The sequence below is a fragment of the Sitodiplosis mosellana genome, unplaced genomic scaffold (assembly GCF_009176505.1).
Source record: "Sitodiplosis mosellana isolate CC-2019 unplaced genomic scaffold, AAFC_SMos_1.0 Smas_scaffold_13, whole genome shotgun sequence".
Lineage (NCBI taxonomy): Eukaryota > Metazoa > Arthropoda > Insecta > Diptera > Cecidomyiidae > Sitodiplosis > Sitodiplosis mosellana.
The window spans coordinates 293,471-314,281 of NW_022595255.1; the positions used below are offsets into that span (position 1 = coordinate 293,471).

Genomic DNA, 20,811 nt, shown 5'->3' on the forward strand with positions numbered 1-20,811 from the left:
GTTGTCGTTGTGACGACGCTAAGAAAGTTGTAGCCGGTCGCTTGAGATAATATTTGGGTCAGTTTATGCGTGCGATTCATACACGACGGCGACATTCTAAAGAGTAGGTCATTCAGCGATGGTGAAGAATGCTCATATGAAAAATGATGCTCTTTTACAATCCGGTGCGCCTCATCTTCTTCTAAACGATTACACGGTTCATGCGGCAGTCAGCAAATTGCCCATAAGCACTCGGTTAAAGACGTGTTTTTTTGTTCGTTAACTCTTTACTTTTAAATTATTATTATATCGACAAAGTGCTGAGTAAAAAAGCAAATCGATGTATAAACGTCAGCTATTTAACAACAATGGACAAATTACCATGTAACATATTTCATTCAATTAGCGCATTGGTTTATGATTCAGTGGTTTTATGGTGGTCTCAATGAAAGTGCATGATTTATTCGGTTTCACATTCTGTTCGATTAGATTAGTATTTAGCATTTATTTATAGGTATTTTTGCGTCATTTTCAAACGATCGCGTGTTTTTGTTTTTGTTTTTGTTTTTGTTGGCGTGATTTCACTTTTCAAATTGAAATGGAAAATTCTTTCGAATGAGCTGATATTCGATGAATTGGAGCATTGGAAATATGTCCACTTGTCTGGCTTTTATGTCTAATCAAGTCAAATCAAGCTTCACTTTGAACCGTTACTCTCCAAAGATTTATCGTCTTTGTCAATTTCGATTTTGGGCCCGAAGCAATCGCGGCGGTTTGATACAAATGTAAATATACTTTGCATTCATTATGCCCCACGGTCAGAAACAAGACGCAGACAAAGCAAAACAAATTACCATTACCACTGGGTTTGGTCGGCCTATCAATGCTACGGTTCGCCGTCGATGCTGACTGTTTCTCTCTTTCTTGGTTCCCCTTCATTCACGTTCAATTAAGTCGTAATTTGTTTTTTTTCTCTTTTGATTATTTGATTAACGATGAAATTGCCTTAATCGAATGCTCGAGCAAACGGAAGTTTTTTGTGTGACATTTTTTTTCCTTCTTGAAATAAATAGCAGAAAAAATCTGCGTTTGTAAATGGGTAACACAATTATTGGGTTTATTTTCTGTGAACGAGAGAGAGAGAGAGAGAGAGAGAGAGAGAGAGAGAGAGAGAGAGAGGGAGAGAGAGAGAGAGTGAGAGAGAGGGAGAGACGCAAACACACACAGAGAGAGAACGTCCGTCTCAAACCGCTAAAATTTAACAATCACAGAAACCGACTTTGTCTTTAGCGCTTTATAAATAAATATAGAATCTTACCTCCAGTCTGGAAGCCCTCAAAAAGATAGAATCTACAAGAAGAAAAAAACAGTAAACGCTCACGATGTTCAGAAACAAAACAGATTCAGTTTATGTGGTGAAGATGGTTCATTAGATGAATTCCGTATTCATATCACATTTATTTCGCATCGCTAGATTTTTGGCATGAATGTTGAAATCGATGCTCATCTCAATAATAAACCAATATTCACCGCAAGATTTGTGTTGTTCCCCTCCAAATGGGTCTGCATTCGATCGCAGTTGAGAAAAAACATTTGTGTCGATGGTTCCACGTAGAGAAATAACCATTTGCATTTTTTTTTTGGTTCAGTTGGGGAATTCGGCAACATGACTCTGCACATCGTCTGCATTTTTTATGCAGAGTTATTCCGACAGGAAATCGGCTGGATACATTTCACTTCGACCAAATGGAATCGAAATTGGTTAACATGCTGTTGATATGTTAAACATTGAACAGAACATTGTTTCAGCATTTCCCATGTGTTTTCCTTCATGCACTTCGGTCGGCTGATTCGCGCGATCCAAATCTCATGTAATCACACATTTTTTCGGGAAAAATGTTCATCGGCACATTGTTCTGGGGAATCTTTCACGTTTTGCACATCCATTCGTTGACTCACTTGTAAATCGTTTTAAAATATTCTAGGCGACCGATGTTATTGAAGCACGAAATCATAAATATTTATTTTTCACGTTCAACACGCACAAACTACATTTGCACAGCATCAATGGAACAAATGGTGATTTTTTGAATGGTATTCGATTGAGTTAGCGAGTCGCGGATATGAATGAAAGAAATTGGACTACTGAAATTGGATTGAAAGCATAAATATTGCTCAAAAATGCTTAAAATTCGTGTAAACATATCTATGATTGTTCTTTGTGGTGAAAATTTTCTCTTTTTTTCGTATATATTTTATATAAAATTTTGTTTATGAGAAATTAGTGCTATTAATAAGGAAAAAAGTTCTTTGATAAGGAAAAAAGAATGAGTGACGTTTCTCGCTTTAGTGGTGTAGTTGAACAAACGGCAATTCGAACGTATTGAGGCAATACAAAAACCAAATCATTTAAAATTTTGTTATTCATTTTCTTATTTTGTTATTTGTTTGCGTTTGATCACTTTCTCGAGAAAACAAAAATTCTATCAAAAACCTTCAGACTTTTTCTTTCAATTGACCGCAATGTCCAGCGTGCACGTATGATTTAATTAGACGAAAATTTCATACCCATTGAATTTGTCTAAAAAATTAGCGCTGAATACAAAACAACAATCCCATCGACATTGGTATTCAAATTATTACATTCATCTGCCTTTCATCGAACGTTTCGTCAGAATATTCCCAGCTTCATCTTTTTGCTTTTCTTTATCTCTGCCGAAAAAAAGCATTAAAAGGCAAAGTACACTTTCCTGTTTTTAATAATGTGTGTTGAAACTCATCATTTTTATGGCTTCCGATTCAATTCGCTGGAATTGAGTGTGTTTTTTTTTCTCTCCATCTCAGAAGATAATCAAAAAGACATCGTGTCATTATGATGTGTACATGGCGAAAAAAAAGTGTCTGAGTCAATGAGGCGCGCATAAAAAAGTGCTTCATAGCTCTTGTGTTCAATATTTCGATGTTTATGAAGGCGTCAACGTCGTTAACCAGTTATCGTTATCATCGTGTCGATTCATTACCGGTTGCTCCTTTCTTCCTCTGTACATTCTCACGATTTTTTTTTATGTTTATTCACCTCCTGCACATTAGAACACATTTTTAATGGATAAATACAGCGTGTAAAAATATTGCGGTGCACGCTTAATTTCCTTTGCTCACTACACTTTGCAAGATACTGATTTTGCGCTCCCTCGTGTTTATGTTTTTTCCAACTCAAAATGAGCCTTGCCTTTGAAATGAATAGAAAAAAAATGGCAAACATTGACTTTTATGGCTTTCTCTTCGTAAAGAAGACGAGAAAAAAAATCGCAGTCAAGATAAAAAGATGAAAAAAGAAAATATTTGGCGAATCGATTGCTCGGCGGCAATCTTTTTTGTTTGAATTAAATCGAGGGAAAATATAATTAAATATTGTGGCTGCCGTTTGTTCAAATACCGAGTTAAATGTGATCACTGATGCTATCGACTGACAAAAACCCATCAAGTAGGTTACTTGAAATGCACCACATAGAACAAAAATTATTGTCTTCGGAACGAGATACGGTGTGCCAGCAATTTATAATGCTAAACGAATTCATTTGAATATTTGTGACAGCGGTTTCGGGATTTTCGGTCGTTGATTTTTGTTGTGAATATTAAACCACGGCATTTTTACGGTGGCGCGTAAATTCATCAAGCCATTGCGTTGACTTGCCATGCAATACTTCAATCATTCGGCTCGTGTTCTAATAAGCGGTGAATTACATTCTGTTTGGCCAAATGATTCTGGATCATCATTGATGTGCCTTTCTTTAGCAAATCGACGAGATGTGTGTGTTTTTGTGTGCAGCGTATAAATAGCATTTGACGGTTAAAGTTTATCTGTGTATCATAAATCATAAACATGTCGCCCTATTTTCGACTCGATACCGAATGCGACAGTTATACATCGGGTCGTCTGCTCTTTCTCTCGTTTGCATCCATTTAACTTTGCTTTGTCATTGTTTGGCTGCTTTATTATTGCCGATGTCGAATTCGGAAACGTTGTGGTTTTTAGGACGACAGTTCACAACACAATTAAACCGAATCGACAGAGAAGGAGATTGTGTGTGTGTGTGAACATTTCAAGGGGGATGCATTTCTATATCTTTAATCATTTTCTTTGATCAAATACACAACAATATTCAAGTGACATGCTTCGACTTCTTCACAATAAGTTGTAACGAGAGAGAAGATTGTTGCCGGCCGCAACCGAGAGAGAGAACCGAACCCGGCAAAATCGATTACATGAATTATTATTAGATTTCTTAAGACGAAGCCTCCAGCAAATCACAATGATATACACCATACGATGTGTATCATGTATTTAGAGGAGGCCGAATTTCCCAAAATCCAATATACAAAACACCACCAGCGGCAAAACACGAATAATTTATTGCTCGATTCCATTTGCCGATTCGGAACGATAAATGAATCACACATATTTAGAGAGTATAATTGGACATTTATTTGGATATGGATACCATTTTCACATACATGCGAAGAACAAATACATGCACTTCGAGTGCTCATTAGAAACAGATGCAAATCGACGCAAATGAAATTGACTTCACTGGGGGCTTGAACAAATAATTGCGCAATTATTCGCAGGGAATTGAACAAGAGAGAATTTTATTTTTTCAAAGAGTTTCTGAAAGGGGGAAGAGCGAATGAATCGAATATGGGAGAAATGAAGAAAAAAAGTAACCAAGAAGGTACACAAATACCATTTTTCAAATGAATTTGGTACCAAGAAGATGATTTTAAACTGGAAACGTGCATTTTTCCCTGGATGCTCAATATTTTCTTACATTTTATTCCAGCTCTCCTGCTCTCTCCTGCACTCATTCCTTCTATTTTGCCCATTGTTGCTTAGTTCTGCTTAATTTTTTCTCAATATTGATTAATTATCTTGATATTGAATATTATCTTGATAATTAATAAATATTGTGAAAAAATTAAACAGAACTAAGCAACAATGGGCAAAATAGAAGGAATGAATAATATCAAGATAATATTCAATATCAAGATAATTAATCAATATTGAGAAAAAATTAAGCAGAACTAAGCAACAATGGGCAAAATAGAAGGAATGAATGCAGGAGAGAGCAGGAGAGCTGTGATAAAATGTAAGAAGAAATTGAGCATCCAGGGAAAAATGCACGTTTCCAGTTTAAAAACATCTTCTTGGTACCAAATTCACGTTTACTTCCGTTGACAGGATGTTTTCATTCGATATTTTTGTAAAAATAATTCTCTGTATTGACTTTTCTGCTTATTATGAATTGATGAAATTCCCCCTTACCGAATCGTATGTCCCGTTCCATAGCTGGTGATGCTTTGGGGTCAATATATTTTTCAACTGTGTTTATTTAGAGCAAGTAATCGATTACCGTATATTCCCATGTAGAATCCTGACACAAACATTGTGTAAAACAAGGAAAAAACCTGCGAATGACTTTTCTGCAAACACACACGGGTGCAGATATTCTTGTTCTTGATTCGACTAGAAAATGTTTGAAAATCGCTTGAGTGTTGTTTTCAGTGGCTGTAAAACGCTTCGATTCATTCAATATTAATTCATTGATACGGAAACATGCAGTGAGCAAGCACATATAGCACATGCATGGCGAATGGAAAAGAGTCGAATTGGAATGTTTGGTTCGATTGTGCATTTGAAAATTGAAAAATAGAAATCGGCCGACGCATGGACAATGGATACACGGTGTGCCCATTGCCTCTCGATTGCATTCTCTGGCACAAAGCGGCACACGTTATCGCCGGCCGTATTGAGAGAGAGGATTTATTGAGAAAAATGAATTATTACTTTCGGATAGGCGATAAAATTGGTGCAATCGAGCGAAAATATGCACGTATGCAGATTCATAATTTACGAGCGATTTGTTAACACAAATGGAACGAAGAAAAAAAAATGGCCAACAATGCTCACAGTTTCACTGACTGTTAATTACTTCGGATAAGCCCGAGTGCAATCCGGCATGAAATTCGACTCTTTAATGAAGATATTACCCTATGATTCGCATTGATTCAAAGAGTGGAAAAGTTGATGTTGCAAAACTCTCCCAAGCACTCCCATTTTCTTCAGCATTGCCATGTTCAGCCCGTCAATAAGAGCAGAAGAAACCGTTTCCATGTAAATCGATTGATTCATGTAACATTTTGTGTGAATTTAACTTGTCTATTCATTGTTTGTCTATAGAATAGCGTTAATCGTCTGAATGTAATCAAACGCTTGCTCCACCTCCATGCCAAAAAAGACATCTTCATCATAAGTAAACATCCATCCGCGAATCCTTTCAATCGCTCTGAGAAATCATTTCGTTTGCCACACTGACTCTATCCACTTTCTGGCCTGCTTCGGCTTCGATGTCGAACAAATGTCGCATTTACATACATCGCCTATAAACAATTCAACCAACGTGGCATATATACGTACAATAGCACTTTCCAGTCCACTTCCAATCACAAAGCATGCGCCTTTACCACAGAACATACCATACGAACTACATCCCCTTTGGTTTATGCCATTCCTGATGCAGGAAAACAGATGACGTTCAAACGTTGTAGCGAGTGGTTGCACACATATTTGCTCTAGTGTTTTTTTCCTTCTTGTTATTTCTGAGACGTAGCATAACAACTGATTTCGATAAAACGAAGTTCACGTTAAGAACTGACACAAATAAAATATACTTGAATAGTCATTCAAAGAGATAGAGATTTTCAACGAAAATTTTTAACTGAAAGAAAAAAAAGTGAATAAAAATGATGAATTCAAGTGTTATTAAAACTGAGCGCTCAGTTGATAGAGCTCACTTTTGTGTGAAATGTGATAAACAAATTCAAGATCGGTATTTTTTGAAAGCGTTGAATGCATTTTGGCATGAGAACTGCTTGAAATGCAGTTGCTGCGATTGTCGTCTCGCTGACGTTGGTTCAACATTATTCACGCGCGAAAATGTGATTCTGTGCAAAAGTGATTACATTAGGTGAGAAACAGTGATTTTAAAGCAAATTTTTGAATCCAAAATTCATCTTATGAAAAAGAAAAAAAATATCTTTAAAAAAAAGATTAAAAAGCAATAGTTTCATTTTTAATTTTGAAGTTGAAATATTTTTATTTGAAAAAGTCATTTACGAAAATATCAACTGCTGATTTAAATTGAAATAATAAAGAAATCATTTAACGAAACGGCGTAATTTAGTTAAACATAAAGGATTTCAGTATCACTGTGAATCATTTTTTACACTTCTAATCATGATTTTTTCAAGCGTCTCTTGGGAATAGTCCAAAGAATCCTTATTAAAAATCACAATTTATTTTTTAAAAAATCCAAATTAACCAAAAATATATTCTCTCCATCCTTCTATAGACTGTATGGTAACACTGGCCACTGTGCAGCGTGCAATAAACTGATTCCAGCATTTGAGATGGTGATGCGAGCAAAGCGAAATGTTTATCACTTGGAGTGTTTTGCATGTCAACAATGTAGTCACAGGTATGTGAATCACAATGTGTTTCTTGGAAATTTTATTGTTCATTTCAAAATTGATGATCAATAACATCACGATGAACCAGTAGTAAAGTTTCTGACCGAAAATTGTATTTTGGTTTTTCATTGTAAAAATGCAGATTTTGTGTTGGAGACCGGTTTTATTTGTGTAATAATAAAATCTTGTGCGAGAGTGATTATGCCGAACTTCAGATGCATACGGAAATGAGTCAACAACAGAATGTCAGCAACACTAGTAGCAGTATCAACAACAATAATCACAATAACAATAACAATGAGTATATGAATCGAAATACACCAACCAAAAGTCAGGCATCTGGTTCGACCAGCACCATGATGCCGTTGTATTCAGAGAAGAATAATTTCACCAATTTCGATGTGCCAATTCACGTCAGATAAGCATTTCATCACATCAGTCATATCGGCTTAAATTAGCATAACCGTATAGTTACTCTTAAAATAAATCGTAGTCGTATTTTTGTTCGTTTCATCAAAAGTCATAACCTGTTTTTGTTTTATAATTTTCGTGATAATTGTAATGTTAAATATGGACGATGCAATAAGACTGTCCGTAGTCAAATAAAAAAATAGACGACTTTCCTAAAAATTAAATGAAAAAATGTTTAAATTGAGCCATTTTGATGCAATATTTTTTGTAGGTACAGTGGTACCTGGTACACATATAACGAAAGGGTTGTTCAATTAGGCCCGTTTAGTATTCCAGCCGTATGAGTTTATCTTTGAATAAATAGTGATACGTGATTTAGTTCGTTTTTGGCTTGGGCAAACATGCAACGCATACAGTACTAGTAAACATGAACGACATGAACGGAGACACTGACTGTTAATTTCTCACATTTTGGGGAATGCAAAACATTTACACTTATTCGGCTATTAAATGCAGACAATTCCATTAATAAGGCATGAATGCAGCAGTAGCAGCAGCAGCAGCAGCTATGGCTTAAGGATGGGTGCCGCACAAATTGCGCTCAATACATTTTAAGCGTGCAACGAAAAATCTAAGCACGATGCTAAGCCAAATATGCGGACTTGAGTAAATGCAATCGACGAAAATAGCGCTTTAAATCGGATAATAAGCGTAACAGTGTTTGCCTCTCGTTTGGTGAAAACGGCTTGCAACGGTCAGTTGAGTAATGAACGTAATTAATGAAACAAATTGATCCCATTCGATGGGTATATAAATACGCACGACAACGACAACCGACCATCCACCCGATGCCTTGCTCATTCTCATGCATGCGAGAGACCGGAACACTTATCCAACGTTAAGGTAATCAGCAATTGGGTACATAAATCTTTGTGTGCATACACACATACAGTGTCTCTGTCTCCCTTGAACTCACAAAATACAACACATGGGCCATGGCGCACACACGGCGTGTTGGTTTGAAATTTATCCTCGCTCGTAATTAATGCTCATTGGAATGGGGCGCAATCGAAGCAAACGATCGTTCCACATAAATGATTTTCCTCCAGTTTTTCAGCCCGTTCGTTGCTTTTTTGCATTCGAATTTTAGGAATCACAGTAAATTGTGTTAAATTAGGCACTCCAGCACACACACACACACACACACATACGCTGGCACACAGACGATTATTTACCTTTTACCGATTAGGGTCTCGTTAATCGAAACAAGTTCGCTTTCATTTGTTCGATTCTTCTTTTCGTTTTTCAAATGGATTCTCTTGCAATTGAAGTTTCCAATTCGAAGAATATTCCACATCTCAAGTCATTATTACATTTAGATAATTAAATAACAATCGACGCAAAACCAAAACATGTTCAAAAATTGCCGTTCTCTTCTACTCCAATCTCTATTCGTAAATTATAAATATCGACTAAAATAATAATTGAATACATTGTTGTTGGCCATGCACCACACCATGCATGCATGTGGTGTGGGGTGCGACAGAGCAGCATTTTGGTATTTTGTTTCGTGAGCATTAAATTAGTCAGAGCGTTTATCTATTTGCGCGAAAAGCTGTCATATACATCTGTGTTGCATCTCGTCGTGCATTTTGCGGTTTTTCAGGCCGACCATCGCCACCGTTTGATATCATTTTCCGGCATATGCTTACGCTCTACTACCAAAATCGTTTGTAGCATTTCACTCAAACCAGATTTTGTGTTAATTACGCGCGCACAAAACAATCAACAATAACAGCATCACCGCCAACCTCGAACCACCACCGATACAACGGACACATTTTCGCATTTTGTTGGAAACAATATGTGTGCGGTCGGTTACGGAATACGACAAACGAACGATTAGCACATTTCTATGCATTTCTATTCTTGTACATGCTCTTGCGAGGGAAGAGCAGTTGGTGATTTACAGAATATCACTTGGCATTTGCATTTGATGTGGTGTTTTCAAATTTGGTAATTTTTTGAATGAATACTGCTTCCGATTCGGTCACAAATCTTCATTTAATGTTATAGTGGCAATATTTTACTCAAAAACTTTTTCAAATTTTCCGAACCGTCTCCATCGTAAAAGCAACAAAAAGCACTCAATCGCCGTTGCCATGGGACAGTTCGTTCTATTTGGTTTAAGCGTAAGAGGAGTTGGTTAATAAAATAAATTGATTCATAATAAAACAGAACTCTTGACCTGTGAATTTCTCAATAATTCCATAATTTCTGTGAAAAAATCAATTAAAATCACAAAATGGGAAAGAAGAAAGGAGCTGCCAATAAATTGGCTAAAATGTCCGATGAAGAACGAGCACGCTATTTGCAACATCGTGCTGATCTAGAGGAAGAAGCTCGACGACGCAAACAACAATTGATTGCTATATTTTTGAAGGTGAGGTTTTTATTTTACAACTCGGAATTTCATCTAGGTTAACTTGAATTATTAAACTTTGAAAATAGTCAAACATCTCCAGATTATTCATCCATTTTTTTTTCTTATTATTCTATTTTATTTATATTTGCTCAATCATAAACTTGAATTTGAATACTCAGAACAAATTGAAAAGGGAAGACGCATTCTCACGATTAAATATGGCAAAAATCAATCAGGAGTGGCGTTCCATTCTGCGGAATATTAAGTGTATTGAGCTGCGAAATGAAGCGAAAAATGTGCAAACTTATTTTGCTGATGCATTCGAGCGGAAAAATCAGAAAATTGAACGATTGCTGTCTGAACTCGATCAACAGGAAGATATGTATGTGATGCTATTCAAATCGCACATGGAATCGATTAACAAGCTCATTGGTAATATTTTCTGTTTTTATTTCGATTCACATTCATTTCTTCTAGATCTTTGAATTTTTTTTTATCTATTTTATTCTCCATTTTTTCTTTTGATTATTGCCTTCTTGATATATATTCCAAAATTTTCATTTTTTCAATTAAATCAAAAATCGTTTCGATGCCTCCAAGGTTTACACGGTGAGCGTTTGGCTTATTGGACGGATCAATATGAAAAAGAGAAGAAAATTTTATTGGATCAATACGAGCAAGAGATTGAAAGTTACAAAGATAGAAAATTTCGAGCCCACAAAGAGTTGGAATGTGTTCATTATGCGTTGCAAAGTGAATACGACGAACAAAACGCGCAGGATGAAAAAGAGCACCAAGAGAAAATTGACGATATTAAAAGCAAAGTAAGTAAACATTTAGTGCAAGAAAATTGCAGATTAATTTTTTTCTTCATTCCTTTTAGTTTTGCTTTGTATATTTTTTCAATGAATTTTTTCCCAAACGCAAATGTGAATTTTAATTTTTCCAATTTTGTTCAGATGATTTTAAAACTGCAAGAAATCACAAAAGAGAGCGAAAATAAAATGAATAAATTGTGGTCGGATTTCCAACAAGTGCTGAAAAATTATTCGGATCAAACGGAAGAAAAGTATGCCGAATACGTGGAAATGCGTGAAAAGGACAACGCAGACACAAAAGAAATTCATCAACATTATTTGGAGATCGCTAAAGCAACCAGGGATATTTCATTGTTGAAGAGTATTCTGGAGGCACAATCAAATGAGCATCAAATTCACGTCAATCAAATAAATCAATACCAAGAGCTACTCAAAGAGAAACAAAAACGAATGAAAGCCACAATGAATTCCAGCGAAAAAATGCATAAGAAATTAATGAAGACGCTTGTTGTTAGCAGCACAGATGTTAATACGGTGAGCTAAGCACATGTTTTTTTTTCAAATGGCAATGAATTGGTTATTATTTTCAAAAAAAAGAACAAATGAAAATTGGTTTGATTTTTTTCCAACACGATTCAGAATAATCTTTATTATCAGGATCAAAATCTCATTTTTTTCATTTTAAATTTCCAGAAACTCGACAAGATATTGGCCAAAGGCAAACAAATTTTGCAATTAACCGAGATTTGCAGTAAATATGAAACGGAAAGGGAAAAGGTGCAACCTTTCAAAGCACACAGCACCACTGAAGATGAAAAACTAGCCGAAAATCAAGAAGAAGAAATGTTGAAGGACTTCAAAGAGGTTTGAACCGTCTATCCAAGAAAATATTTCAATTCCTCATGTGTATCCTTTTTAGCTCAATTTAAACGTCGTCTCAAAAATGGAAAACTTCTGGATTCGCTATAAAAATGTGGAAATCGATTGTGCTTGTCTGGAAGAGGAGCGTCAAGGTCTTCAGAAAGAAAATGAGATGCTGAAAGGAAAGCTGAAGCAATACCTAGAGGATGTATCGGTGGTGAATGGTCGCGTTGGTTCGTCAAAAGAGCGTTTGCGTCCTCAGAGTATGAAAATTGAGCGACTAACTTGTGCTGCATCAGCTCCAATTCCAAAATCAAAGGAACAGCGTCGGCCAGTCACCGGCGTTGAAGGCAACTTGAGTGTTGCTGTTCGCAGCAAAAGTCTAGTACAAACGAATGTTAAAACACCAAACATTTTTTCAGTCGTAAATTAAATAGAAAATTTATTAAGATCACTGTTTTCAACATTAACCGTAAGTCTTGAGTGAATTGAAAATGCACGATAAATCGATTTTAGTCAACTAAGCCCGTTTCGACTGTGAATGCTGAGTGGCCCATTTCGAAGAGTGGGTACAAACGGCCGGTTCGTCGTGCAATTTCTGCTGCCGTTTCCGCAGAATTGTTCAGAGCACTTGCGTTACAGTTTGGTTCCATCAAAAGAGTCATCGCTGTTTCTCGACAATTGGACACTGTAGCGGCGATGTGAAGTGGCGTTTGTTGACCTTGTGATAATGCATTGACATCTGCTCCGTGTTGCAGCAAAAATGAAGCCGCTTCAGCATTTGACCATTTCACCGCCGAATGCAATGGTGTCCATCCAAATTCCGTTCGTGCATTCACATCGGCTCCATACTGAATCAAAATCTTGGCGATTTCCACATTATTTGAATAGGCCGCTCGGTGCAACGGTGTATAGCCATCTTCATCACGCGAGTCTTTTGTTGTGATATCACGCATCAAAATACTTTCCACCAAATCAGCTTTACCTTCACCGGTTGCCCATAAAATCTCTTTGTGGAGGGTTTCTGAAATAAAAACAAATATTAGTTGTGATTCCGTGTTTTCAATTCTCATATTTTGACATTTCAATTGTTTACATCAATTAGACATCGTTTGGTGTGAAAATTTCAAATGTTTCACACAGATTTCGTAGTTTTTTTTATATAAAATGCACATAATTATCATTAAATTGTCTTTTCCCATTTGAAAAATATTAAAACAATCACAAATTTCAAAAAATACCAAATCGTGTACCTCTTGGATTTTTTTCTTCAAAAACTTCATCGTTCGGGTCTTCCCATCCACTCACAAACATTCCAGGCTTTACGTTTGCATTGCGAAACTGCTCCAACTGATCAATCGATTCATCCGAATCACTTTCTCGCAATGGCATTTTGAAAGATTCAAAAATTTAATCCAATTTCTTTTATTTTCAATTTTGTTTCTCACAATAAAAACACTAGACCTGTTTAGCGAATGTTGTTCAATGCAATATTTTGTGCTTTGACAGTGTTCGTGAATGTCAAAACGTCGACGTCGTCAATATGGGAGATTTGACATTTGAAACGTCAAACGCATTGTATACATTGTTCAAGTACTGCACTCCAGGTATGAAATGTAAATGTTTTGTTATTGTTGCTATCATCTGCTTTATGCGGCATACTTCATACGCAGAAAACATAACGTTTGTCTCCAATCGAGAAGGTCAATTTTTATCTCCTCATGTCGCATGATAGTTTTTTATTTAATAAATTTCGCTTTTTAGTTTTTTTTCGTTGAAGTGAATGATTTCTAATTTTCAATTGATTAAGAGTTCACCGTGCTTGTAATGTTCAATCACATCCGCATGTCGCAAGACAGTACGAATGATATGTTAAGTGAGTGAAAGAGACAAAATATTACTACAATTTTTCTCAAGTACAAGCATCACTTCTGATTACCACTGACAATCTACTCTGTGTGTCTGTATATCAATTGAGAGTAGACAGTGATTTGAGCAAGACTTTATTGCGTCTGATTGTATTACTTAATCAGAGTGAGCTGAATTTTCAATCAGTGTAGAGTATTTGTTTGAGAAAACGATGCCCGGTAGTGATTTTTCTTCACATTTCTCCCTTTTATTGAATCAATAATATTTTGATAGTGAATAATTTGCTTGTTCATGCACAATGTTCATAGACCATTTTCACGTTTAATTTGTCATGAGTTCAGTTTTGCGGAGCACTTTTTTGCGATGCTGCGAATCACATTCAAAAATTTAGAAGCATTTTTTCATTATTATTTTTTTGTTACAAGTATTTAATTTCACTCATATAAGAGATTTCTCTGTATATTTAATTATTTAATTTCTATAAAATTTTACAGACAATCAGACTAAGGCGATCATCGGCACCGCTGTAGCCGTGGGAACTGCTGTGGCTGGTTTGGCCTATTTGTACAAGCGGAATGCCAAAGAAACGGTTCCAACAAAGTAAGTTAACTTAGGCATAGACAAACTTGAATGTCGTCTCAAAAGTGATTGATTAAAAATTAGAAAGTCCCAAAAGTCACTTTTCAAATACTTCAACACAAAATGGACACGATTTATACTTCACGCGTCAACCTTTTTCAACAGATTTTACACAGTTTTTACAATTTTTCTTTACATTTTCAATCGTTTCAGATGGAAGCAAGTCGGTGAAATAATCGATTTGAATTGCTTTCCAATCAAATCATGTGCTCCAGTGAAGCGTGCATCGTTTGAATGCAATCTCCTTGGATTCGAATATGAGAGTATATTCGATCGTTGTTTCATCATTGTTCAAGGAGAAAAGCAGCTCACGGCGCGAACTTACCCAAAAATGGTGCTTATCCAACCGAAAGTCGTTGGCAATGTGCTCATTATATCTGCTCCAGAGAGAGCAGATTTCGTGCTAAACTTGGATAAGTTAGCGGACTTGACACCAAATCGTAATGTTGAGCTATGGTACTCAAAAGTTGGTGGCGTCGACTGTGGCGATGATGTCGCCAATTGGCTATCGGAATGTATTGTTGGTAAGCCAGGTGTGGTTCGATTGCTGTACTATCGACATCTCTACCCAACAAAAGGACGGAAGAAAGGCGATCCGAGCAAGTACAAGGCGTACAAGTCTGAAGACGTTGGCATCTATCAGGATGAATCAAGTTATATGCTCATAAACCAGGCATCAATTGATGAGCTAAATACCCATCTCGACCATGTGGTTAAGCCGTTGCAATTTCGGCCAACGATGGTAAGCGATTGTTTTACAAAATCGGTGCATCAACTCGAAATTGAACAAATGTTGAATATTTACAGGTCGTCAAAGGGCCGACTGCTTATGAAGAGGATAATTGGAAATGGGTTCGCATTGGAGATGTAGTTTTCCGTGGGCTGAAACCGTGTCAAAGGTGAGTCACTTTTTTTCGAATTGAATTGCGAATGAAACATTGCAGTTGATATCACCTTCTATTGTGCCTTGCTCCATTTTAGATGCGTCTTCACAAATATCAATCCAGACAACGGCGAACGCAATCCGGCACGTGAGCCACTGGAGACATTGAAGAAAACCCGCACTCTTATTCCGAACGAGTCACCGGTCATGGGTCTTCATTTGGCTATTCGCACTCAAGGAGCCATTACCATCGGCGATGCTGTCTACATCAATGATGAAAGCGAAGCTTGAACTTCGTGAATCGATCACCAAATGCAACTGAGATTTAAAAACACTATCAATCAAAAAGAACTAGTAGTAGCTTTTAAGTACATTCCGTTTTGCGTCATTTTGTAGGGAAATGTTAGCATAAGTAATGCTGCATAACAAATCCAAATTCCAAAATTGGCGTAATGTGCCATTTTGTACACTTTATACTACTCATAGAAAACGCAAGCAAATTGATTTGTTCCAATTGAAAAATTTGCGATTAGAATTGTTTAGTAAATAGAAACATTCGTAACGACAGCATTTCTCATCGATATTTAGCAAAATGAATTAGTTCCACAGTAGCATTGATAATTCAATGGCACCTAAACAATTAAATTGTTTACTCTGCTGAATGAGAATCTCAGCACGATTAGGTTTCTTATTGAGTGAAGAGTTGAAAAAAATGCCTGGTGAGAGAAGGCAATTTGAATTTACATTGTGAATAGGCAGATTGTCCCCAGAAAGACAAAACTAATCAACGGTTTTTCAAATCATTAAATCATCAGAATAATTATGGTTTATTATTTTCGTAGATCACATGCATGCAATTTTCGGCTTAGCCGCTGCTGTGAGCACAGCCACCGTTGGTCTAGTCTTGTTGTACAAGCGAAATTGTGAAGATCGCATTCCAACAAAGTAACAAATTACATTTAATTTCATTTTAAATCTAAAACGCCTTTGTTCTTTCACATTTTTTTGAATATTTTTAACATTTTCTTTCATAAATTACAATGAAAACATATTTTTGCCGTTCAATTTAATAAATAATCTATTCCAGATGGAAGAAAGTTGGCCAAGTGTGTGATTTAAATTGTTTTCCATTGAAGTCATGTGGTCCAATTAGACGGCAATCGTTCGATTGTCATTCTCTTGGAATTCAATATGAAAATTTATTTGATCGTTGTTTTGTCATCACGCATCGAAACAAGCAAATCACGGCTCTGGCTCACCCAAAATTGGTGCTAATTCATCCAAAGGTCGTAAGAAATGTGCTCATTTTATCGGCACCAAACCAATCGGATTTCATTTTGAATTTGGATCGTCTAAAAGGTCAACGTCCAACCGAGACAGTCGATTTCTCGTATTCGAAAATCTCTGGCGTCGATGCCGGCAACGACGTAGCAGATTGGTTGTCACAATACATTTTTGGGAAATCGGGTATTGTTCGATTGATTTACTATCCGCACTTGTATCCGAGCAGAGGAAGAAAGAAATCTGATATAAAAAAGTACGGAGCGTTCAAATATGATGATGTTGGCATTTATCATGATGTTTCGAGCTATGCTCTGATGAATAAAGCATCCATTGACGACCTAAATTCCAAATTGAAAACTCCAACCAAACCACTTCAGTACAGAGCCAATTTAATCGTCACTGGGGCCGAAGCGTATGAAGAAGATCATTGGAAGTGGATTCGTGTTGGCGATACGGTCGTTTTTCGCGCATTGAAACCAACCCCAAGGTAATGCAAACAATGTCGTTACAATTCAGATTCGATTAGCAGTGGTAATTGTGCTTTCAGGGACCTAATGGTTAACGTTGATCCCGATTCGGGTGAGCAGAATAAAGATTACGAGCCATTGGGAACGTTGATTAAGAAACGGACTATTCTTCCTAATCAGCCGCCAGTCATTGGTATTAATATGGCAATTCGTGTTCCAGGAACGATCTCAACCGGGGATTCTGTTTATGTTGACGACAACTAATTGTCAAAATTGCCGAAAAAAAGGGAAAATAAAATGGAAATTGCCACAAACCATTGAAATAATCTAATTTTTTATTTTAGATTTTTCCGATAAATGTGTTTCTTCTCTTTTGATTGTTTCATTGAAAAAGGCTTATTACCATCTAAATACGCGATTACTAGTGTACCCAATAGACTGTTTCGTTTCCGACAAAAATTTAAATTTCCATCGGGCAAATAGCTTATTCGTTGCAAAATTGCCCAAATAACATAACCCAGGCCGAAGAATGCAAAAACCTATGATTGGGACCTGTCGAATCGTGTATATCGCCCCAAGCAATCGATTTCAGTCATTTTTGATGAAATATACACTTTTTACTCTGTGTTATAGCATTTTTTACCATATTCATTGCTTTGTGGCTGTAGAATTAAACAAATATATCACAAATAAACAATACTCAATCGATTTCCCATCCCAGTGTATAGTCTTCCTCTGCAACATTCAAGACAGGAACTATACCAAACACAACGATATGCTGTATTTCTAGCGGCTCAGAGCGCCAGAAAGTGGACCAAACGTCTTGTTTTTGGATTGAACTTTTCACAAAAAGTGCCATAACTTTGGACAGAATTAAGATATTGAGACAAATAGAAGCATAAATGAAAGGTTTTGAGGTCCTCTATTAGAGTCTACTATTACTTTGTAGAATATTATTACAAAAATAGTTGATTTTCGAGACAACAGAACCTTGAATATACTAAAATCGCAACTGAGCTATATCTCAAAAACTAGAGCCGCTAGAGCCAAACCAAGGCCAAATTCGGATTCAGTGGCCCCAAAAACCATTAAAAAGAGTCTTCTCCTCTTGAAGTGTTTTTTGCTGTGGAGTAGTGTTATCATTTAAGCCAATTAGCCTTTGACTTGACTTTGATGGGGTGTTTATTTTCAACTCGTTTTCGTAACGCACCATTGTTAACCATATCGTAAACCATCCAAATTGTAACAATTGAACCATTTTTCATTTTAAAATAGATAGAAATAACTCAATGAAGAATTTTCAGGATTTTCGGGAAATCAAATTGTTTGATTCGGGATTTTAGTATTCGGGAAATTTGTATTTCGGGAATAAAAAAATTCTGGATAATTTTTTCAGGAAAAGAGTTTTCGGATTATTTTGAAAAAATAAATCGGGATTTTTTTTCGGAAAAAAGTCGTTAAGGGAAATTGTGCGTACACCCGTTTTCAAAAATTCTCAAATGTTTTATCGCTGTAGAAACGAATAAATTACAAAGTTATTTCGGAATGTAAAGAGAAATTTCATGAAATATTACGGTTAATTTGTTTTGAACAATTTGATGAGCTCACGATTCAAAATTGTTATATTTCCCACTCTTCTGAGTGGTTGTAAAATTATCGCCGACTTCATTAATACGCTTTACGATGGCGTTAATCTTGATCATGGAATCACTTTTGTCATCGAATTCCATGTCCTCTGGATCCATACAAGTTTTTGTAACACGGCATTTTAGAGTGTATCATTTTTTTTTATAAACGAGTATTTTTTTTATCAACAATAATGTTGTTCCAGTGTAATAAATATACAAAAATTGAGATGCAATTGTGCTTCGAACTTTGCTCAAACGTACTCGTCAAGAAATTGGTGTTCAGCGGCTTAGAAGTCTTTTGGAATCTGTCGCCACGGAATCTTCACATTGGGAATTTCAACACGACCACTCATTGAAACATATGTAGCCCATTGGACATCGGATTTATATGGCAGTCACCGTCGTCGGTTTTATTCTCTCGATTGACAATAAATTTTTTTTATTTTTCATTAGAACCGATTCATTTCACTTTATTGTGGGCTCAATTTTGCTCAATATTATATATTGACACGAGTAGAAGAAATGTTATAATTAACGTAATTACGCACATCAAAAATGACAACATCGTGATCAAATTGGTAAATTGTATAATATTAGTTTATTTTTAGCTATTGTAAAGTTCATTACGATATTTGAAAATATTTTGTTGTTGACCCTATGTTGAAAAATGTGGTGGTGAAAGGTTAAAATAAATGCGTTTAAACTTTTCTTCTGGATTGGACTGTCCATATTAAAGTCAATATGAGGTTAAATTTTCATCTTTAATTTTTTCTGAGTTGTCAATTTTGATGTGCGTCATTACGTTAATTGCAACTTCTCAAGTTAATTACAAAGATATTACTTGCGTCACATCGCTTTTACACGTGCCAATATTTAACACATTGAGATAGTATATTTAAAAAAAGAAGCCTGCAATAAAGAGTAATGAAACGGTTCTAATGAGTTTTCATGCGGATATTAAAATGGAAAAATTTACTCATTTATTGTCAATAGAGAGAACAAAACCAGCGATGGTGACTGCTATATAAATGCGATTTCGAATTATACATTTCAATTTCTCTTGAACAGCGAAAGCATCGCATACAAATCTTGAAAAAGGCATTTGCAATGACACGATTAATTATTTTGGCCGTATTGGCCGTAACATTGGTGAGTGTAAAATGGTTCTTAAAAAATGAAAAAAGAGATAAAAAAAACTAATTTGATTATTGTATTATTTTTCTCTCTCTAATTTCTATTATAGGCTTTTGTATTCGCTGACGATGATTGTGGAAGTGAATATGCTACATATGTTTCAATGAGTGGTCGTGTTGAAATTCCTAAAGTGAAGATTCCGTGGCGACAGATTCCAAAAGACTTCCAAGCTTCTGAAAACCAATTTCTTGACAAGTACGTTTGAGCAAAGCTCGAACCACAATTGCATATCAATTTTTGTGTGTTATGAACACTAGACTGCATCGTTTCTGACAAAAATTGATGAATTTTTGGGGCAAATAGACTATTCGTTGAAGAATCATGAGAAAAGAAAATTCCAATCCAAAAATGTCAAAAACCTATGATTGGAACCTGGCGCATTATGTATATCGCCAAACAATCGATTTTAGTTATTTTTGATGGAATATACACTTTTTACTCGCTGGTATCACATTTTTTTCCATATTAATTGCTTTGTGGCTGTAGAATTAAACAAATATGACACAAATGAACAAACCTCAATCGGTTTCACATCGATTTTTGATCATTTTTAGTGAAAAATGGGTAATTTCAGGCAAAATTTTGAAAATTTTGTATGGGAGATACCCGTAAAACGCTTTCGAATAGCTTCAAACTTTCTGAGATTTTATTTTTTGGTGAAGAAATAAGATTCTGAAAGTTTCATGCTGATCGCATTTGCACAAGTTTGGTTTTTGATCTTCAATTTTTTCGAAATGTTTATATAGGGGACATTGCTGCAGGTTGAGAATTGCTGCAGGTTGAGAATCGTTACTTTTTTTCACTATACGTGATCATATCGCCATCG

The 20,811-nt window shown here is 35.9% G+C and overlaps 4 protein-coding genes across 7 annotated transcripts; 3 read left to right on the forward strand and 1 right to left on the reverse strand.

Moving 5' to 3' along the window:
- The first annotated feature begins 6,584 nt into the window (after positions 1 to 6,584).
- LOC129567860 (LIM domain only protein 3-like) lies at positions 6,585 to 8,135 on the forward strand. Its single transcript, XM_055445215.1, has 3 exons — positions 6,585 to 7,004; positions 7,389 to 7,514; positions 7,649 to 8,135. Exons 1-3 carry the CDS (start codon positions 6,781 to 6,783, stop codon positions 7,926 to 7,928), a joined length of 630 nt encoding a protein of 209 aa, XP_055301190.1. The 5' UTR covers positions 6,585 to 6,780; the 3' UTR covers positions 7,929 to 8,135.
- Positions 8,136 to 10,222: 2,087 nt separating this feature from the next.
- On the forward strand, positions 10,223 to 12,454 carry LOC129567899 (dynein regulatory complex subunit 2). The gene is given in 6 exon segments (XM_055445271.1): positions 10,223 to 10,360; positions 10,522 to 10,774; positions 10,943 to 11,166; positions 11,302 to 11,694; positions 11,854 to 11,937; positions 11,972 to 12,454. Coding segments are annotated over 6 exon segments (1,575 nt in total).
- On the reverse strand, positions 12,447 to 13,530 carry LOC129567861 (ankyrin repeat domain-containing protein 49). Its single transcript, XM_055445216.1, has 2 exons — positions 13,275 to 13,530; positions 12,447 to 13,045 (listed from the first exon to the last, which is right to left on the reverse strand). Exons 1-2 carry the CDS (start codon positions 13,411 to 13,413, stop codon positions 12,534 to 12,536), a joined length of 651 nt encoding a protein of 216 aa, XP_055301191.1. The 5' UTR covers positions 13,414 to 13,530; the 3' UTR covers positions 12,447 to 12,533.
- A 172-nt stretch (positions 13,531 to 13,702) lies between these two features.
- Positions 13,703 to 17,810, forward strand: LOC129567862 (mitochondrial amidoxime-reducing component 1-like). 4 transcript variants are annotated; one of them, XR_008687888.1, is made up of 7 exons: positions 13,703 to 14,108; positions 14,385 to 14,490; positions 14,683 to 15,271; positions 15,337 to 15,428; positions 15,511 to 16,357; positions 16,500 to 17,183; positions 17,244 to 17,810. XR_008687888.1 is itself a non-coding variant. In XM_055445219.1 (5 exons), exons 1-5 carry the CDS (start codon positions 14,102 to 14,104, stop codon positions 15,701 to 15,703), a joined length of 987 nt encoding a protein of 328 aa, XP_055301194.1. In that variant the 5' UTR covers positions 13,703 to 14,101; the 3' UTR covers positions 15,704 to 16,509. The 4 variants fall into 4 exon arrangements, 2 of the variants coding, with proteins under 2 accessions (XP_055301194.1, XP_055301192.1); XR_008687887.1 differs by lacking the exon at positions 13,703 to 14,108 and adding an exon at positions 14,163 to 14,314 and having other exon boundaries at positions 17,244 to 17,486; XM_055445219.1 differs by lacking the exon at positions 17,244 to 17,810 and having other exon boundaries at positions 15,511 to 16,509.
- Positions 17,811 to 20,811: the final 3,001 nt, after the last annotated feature.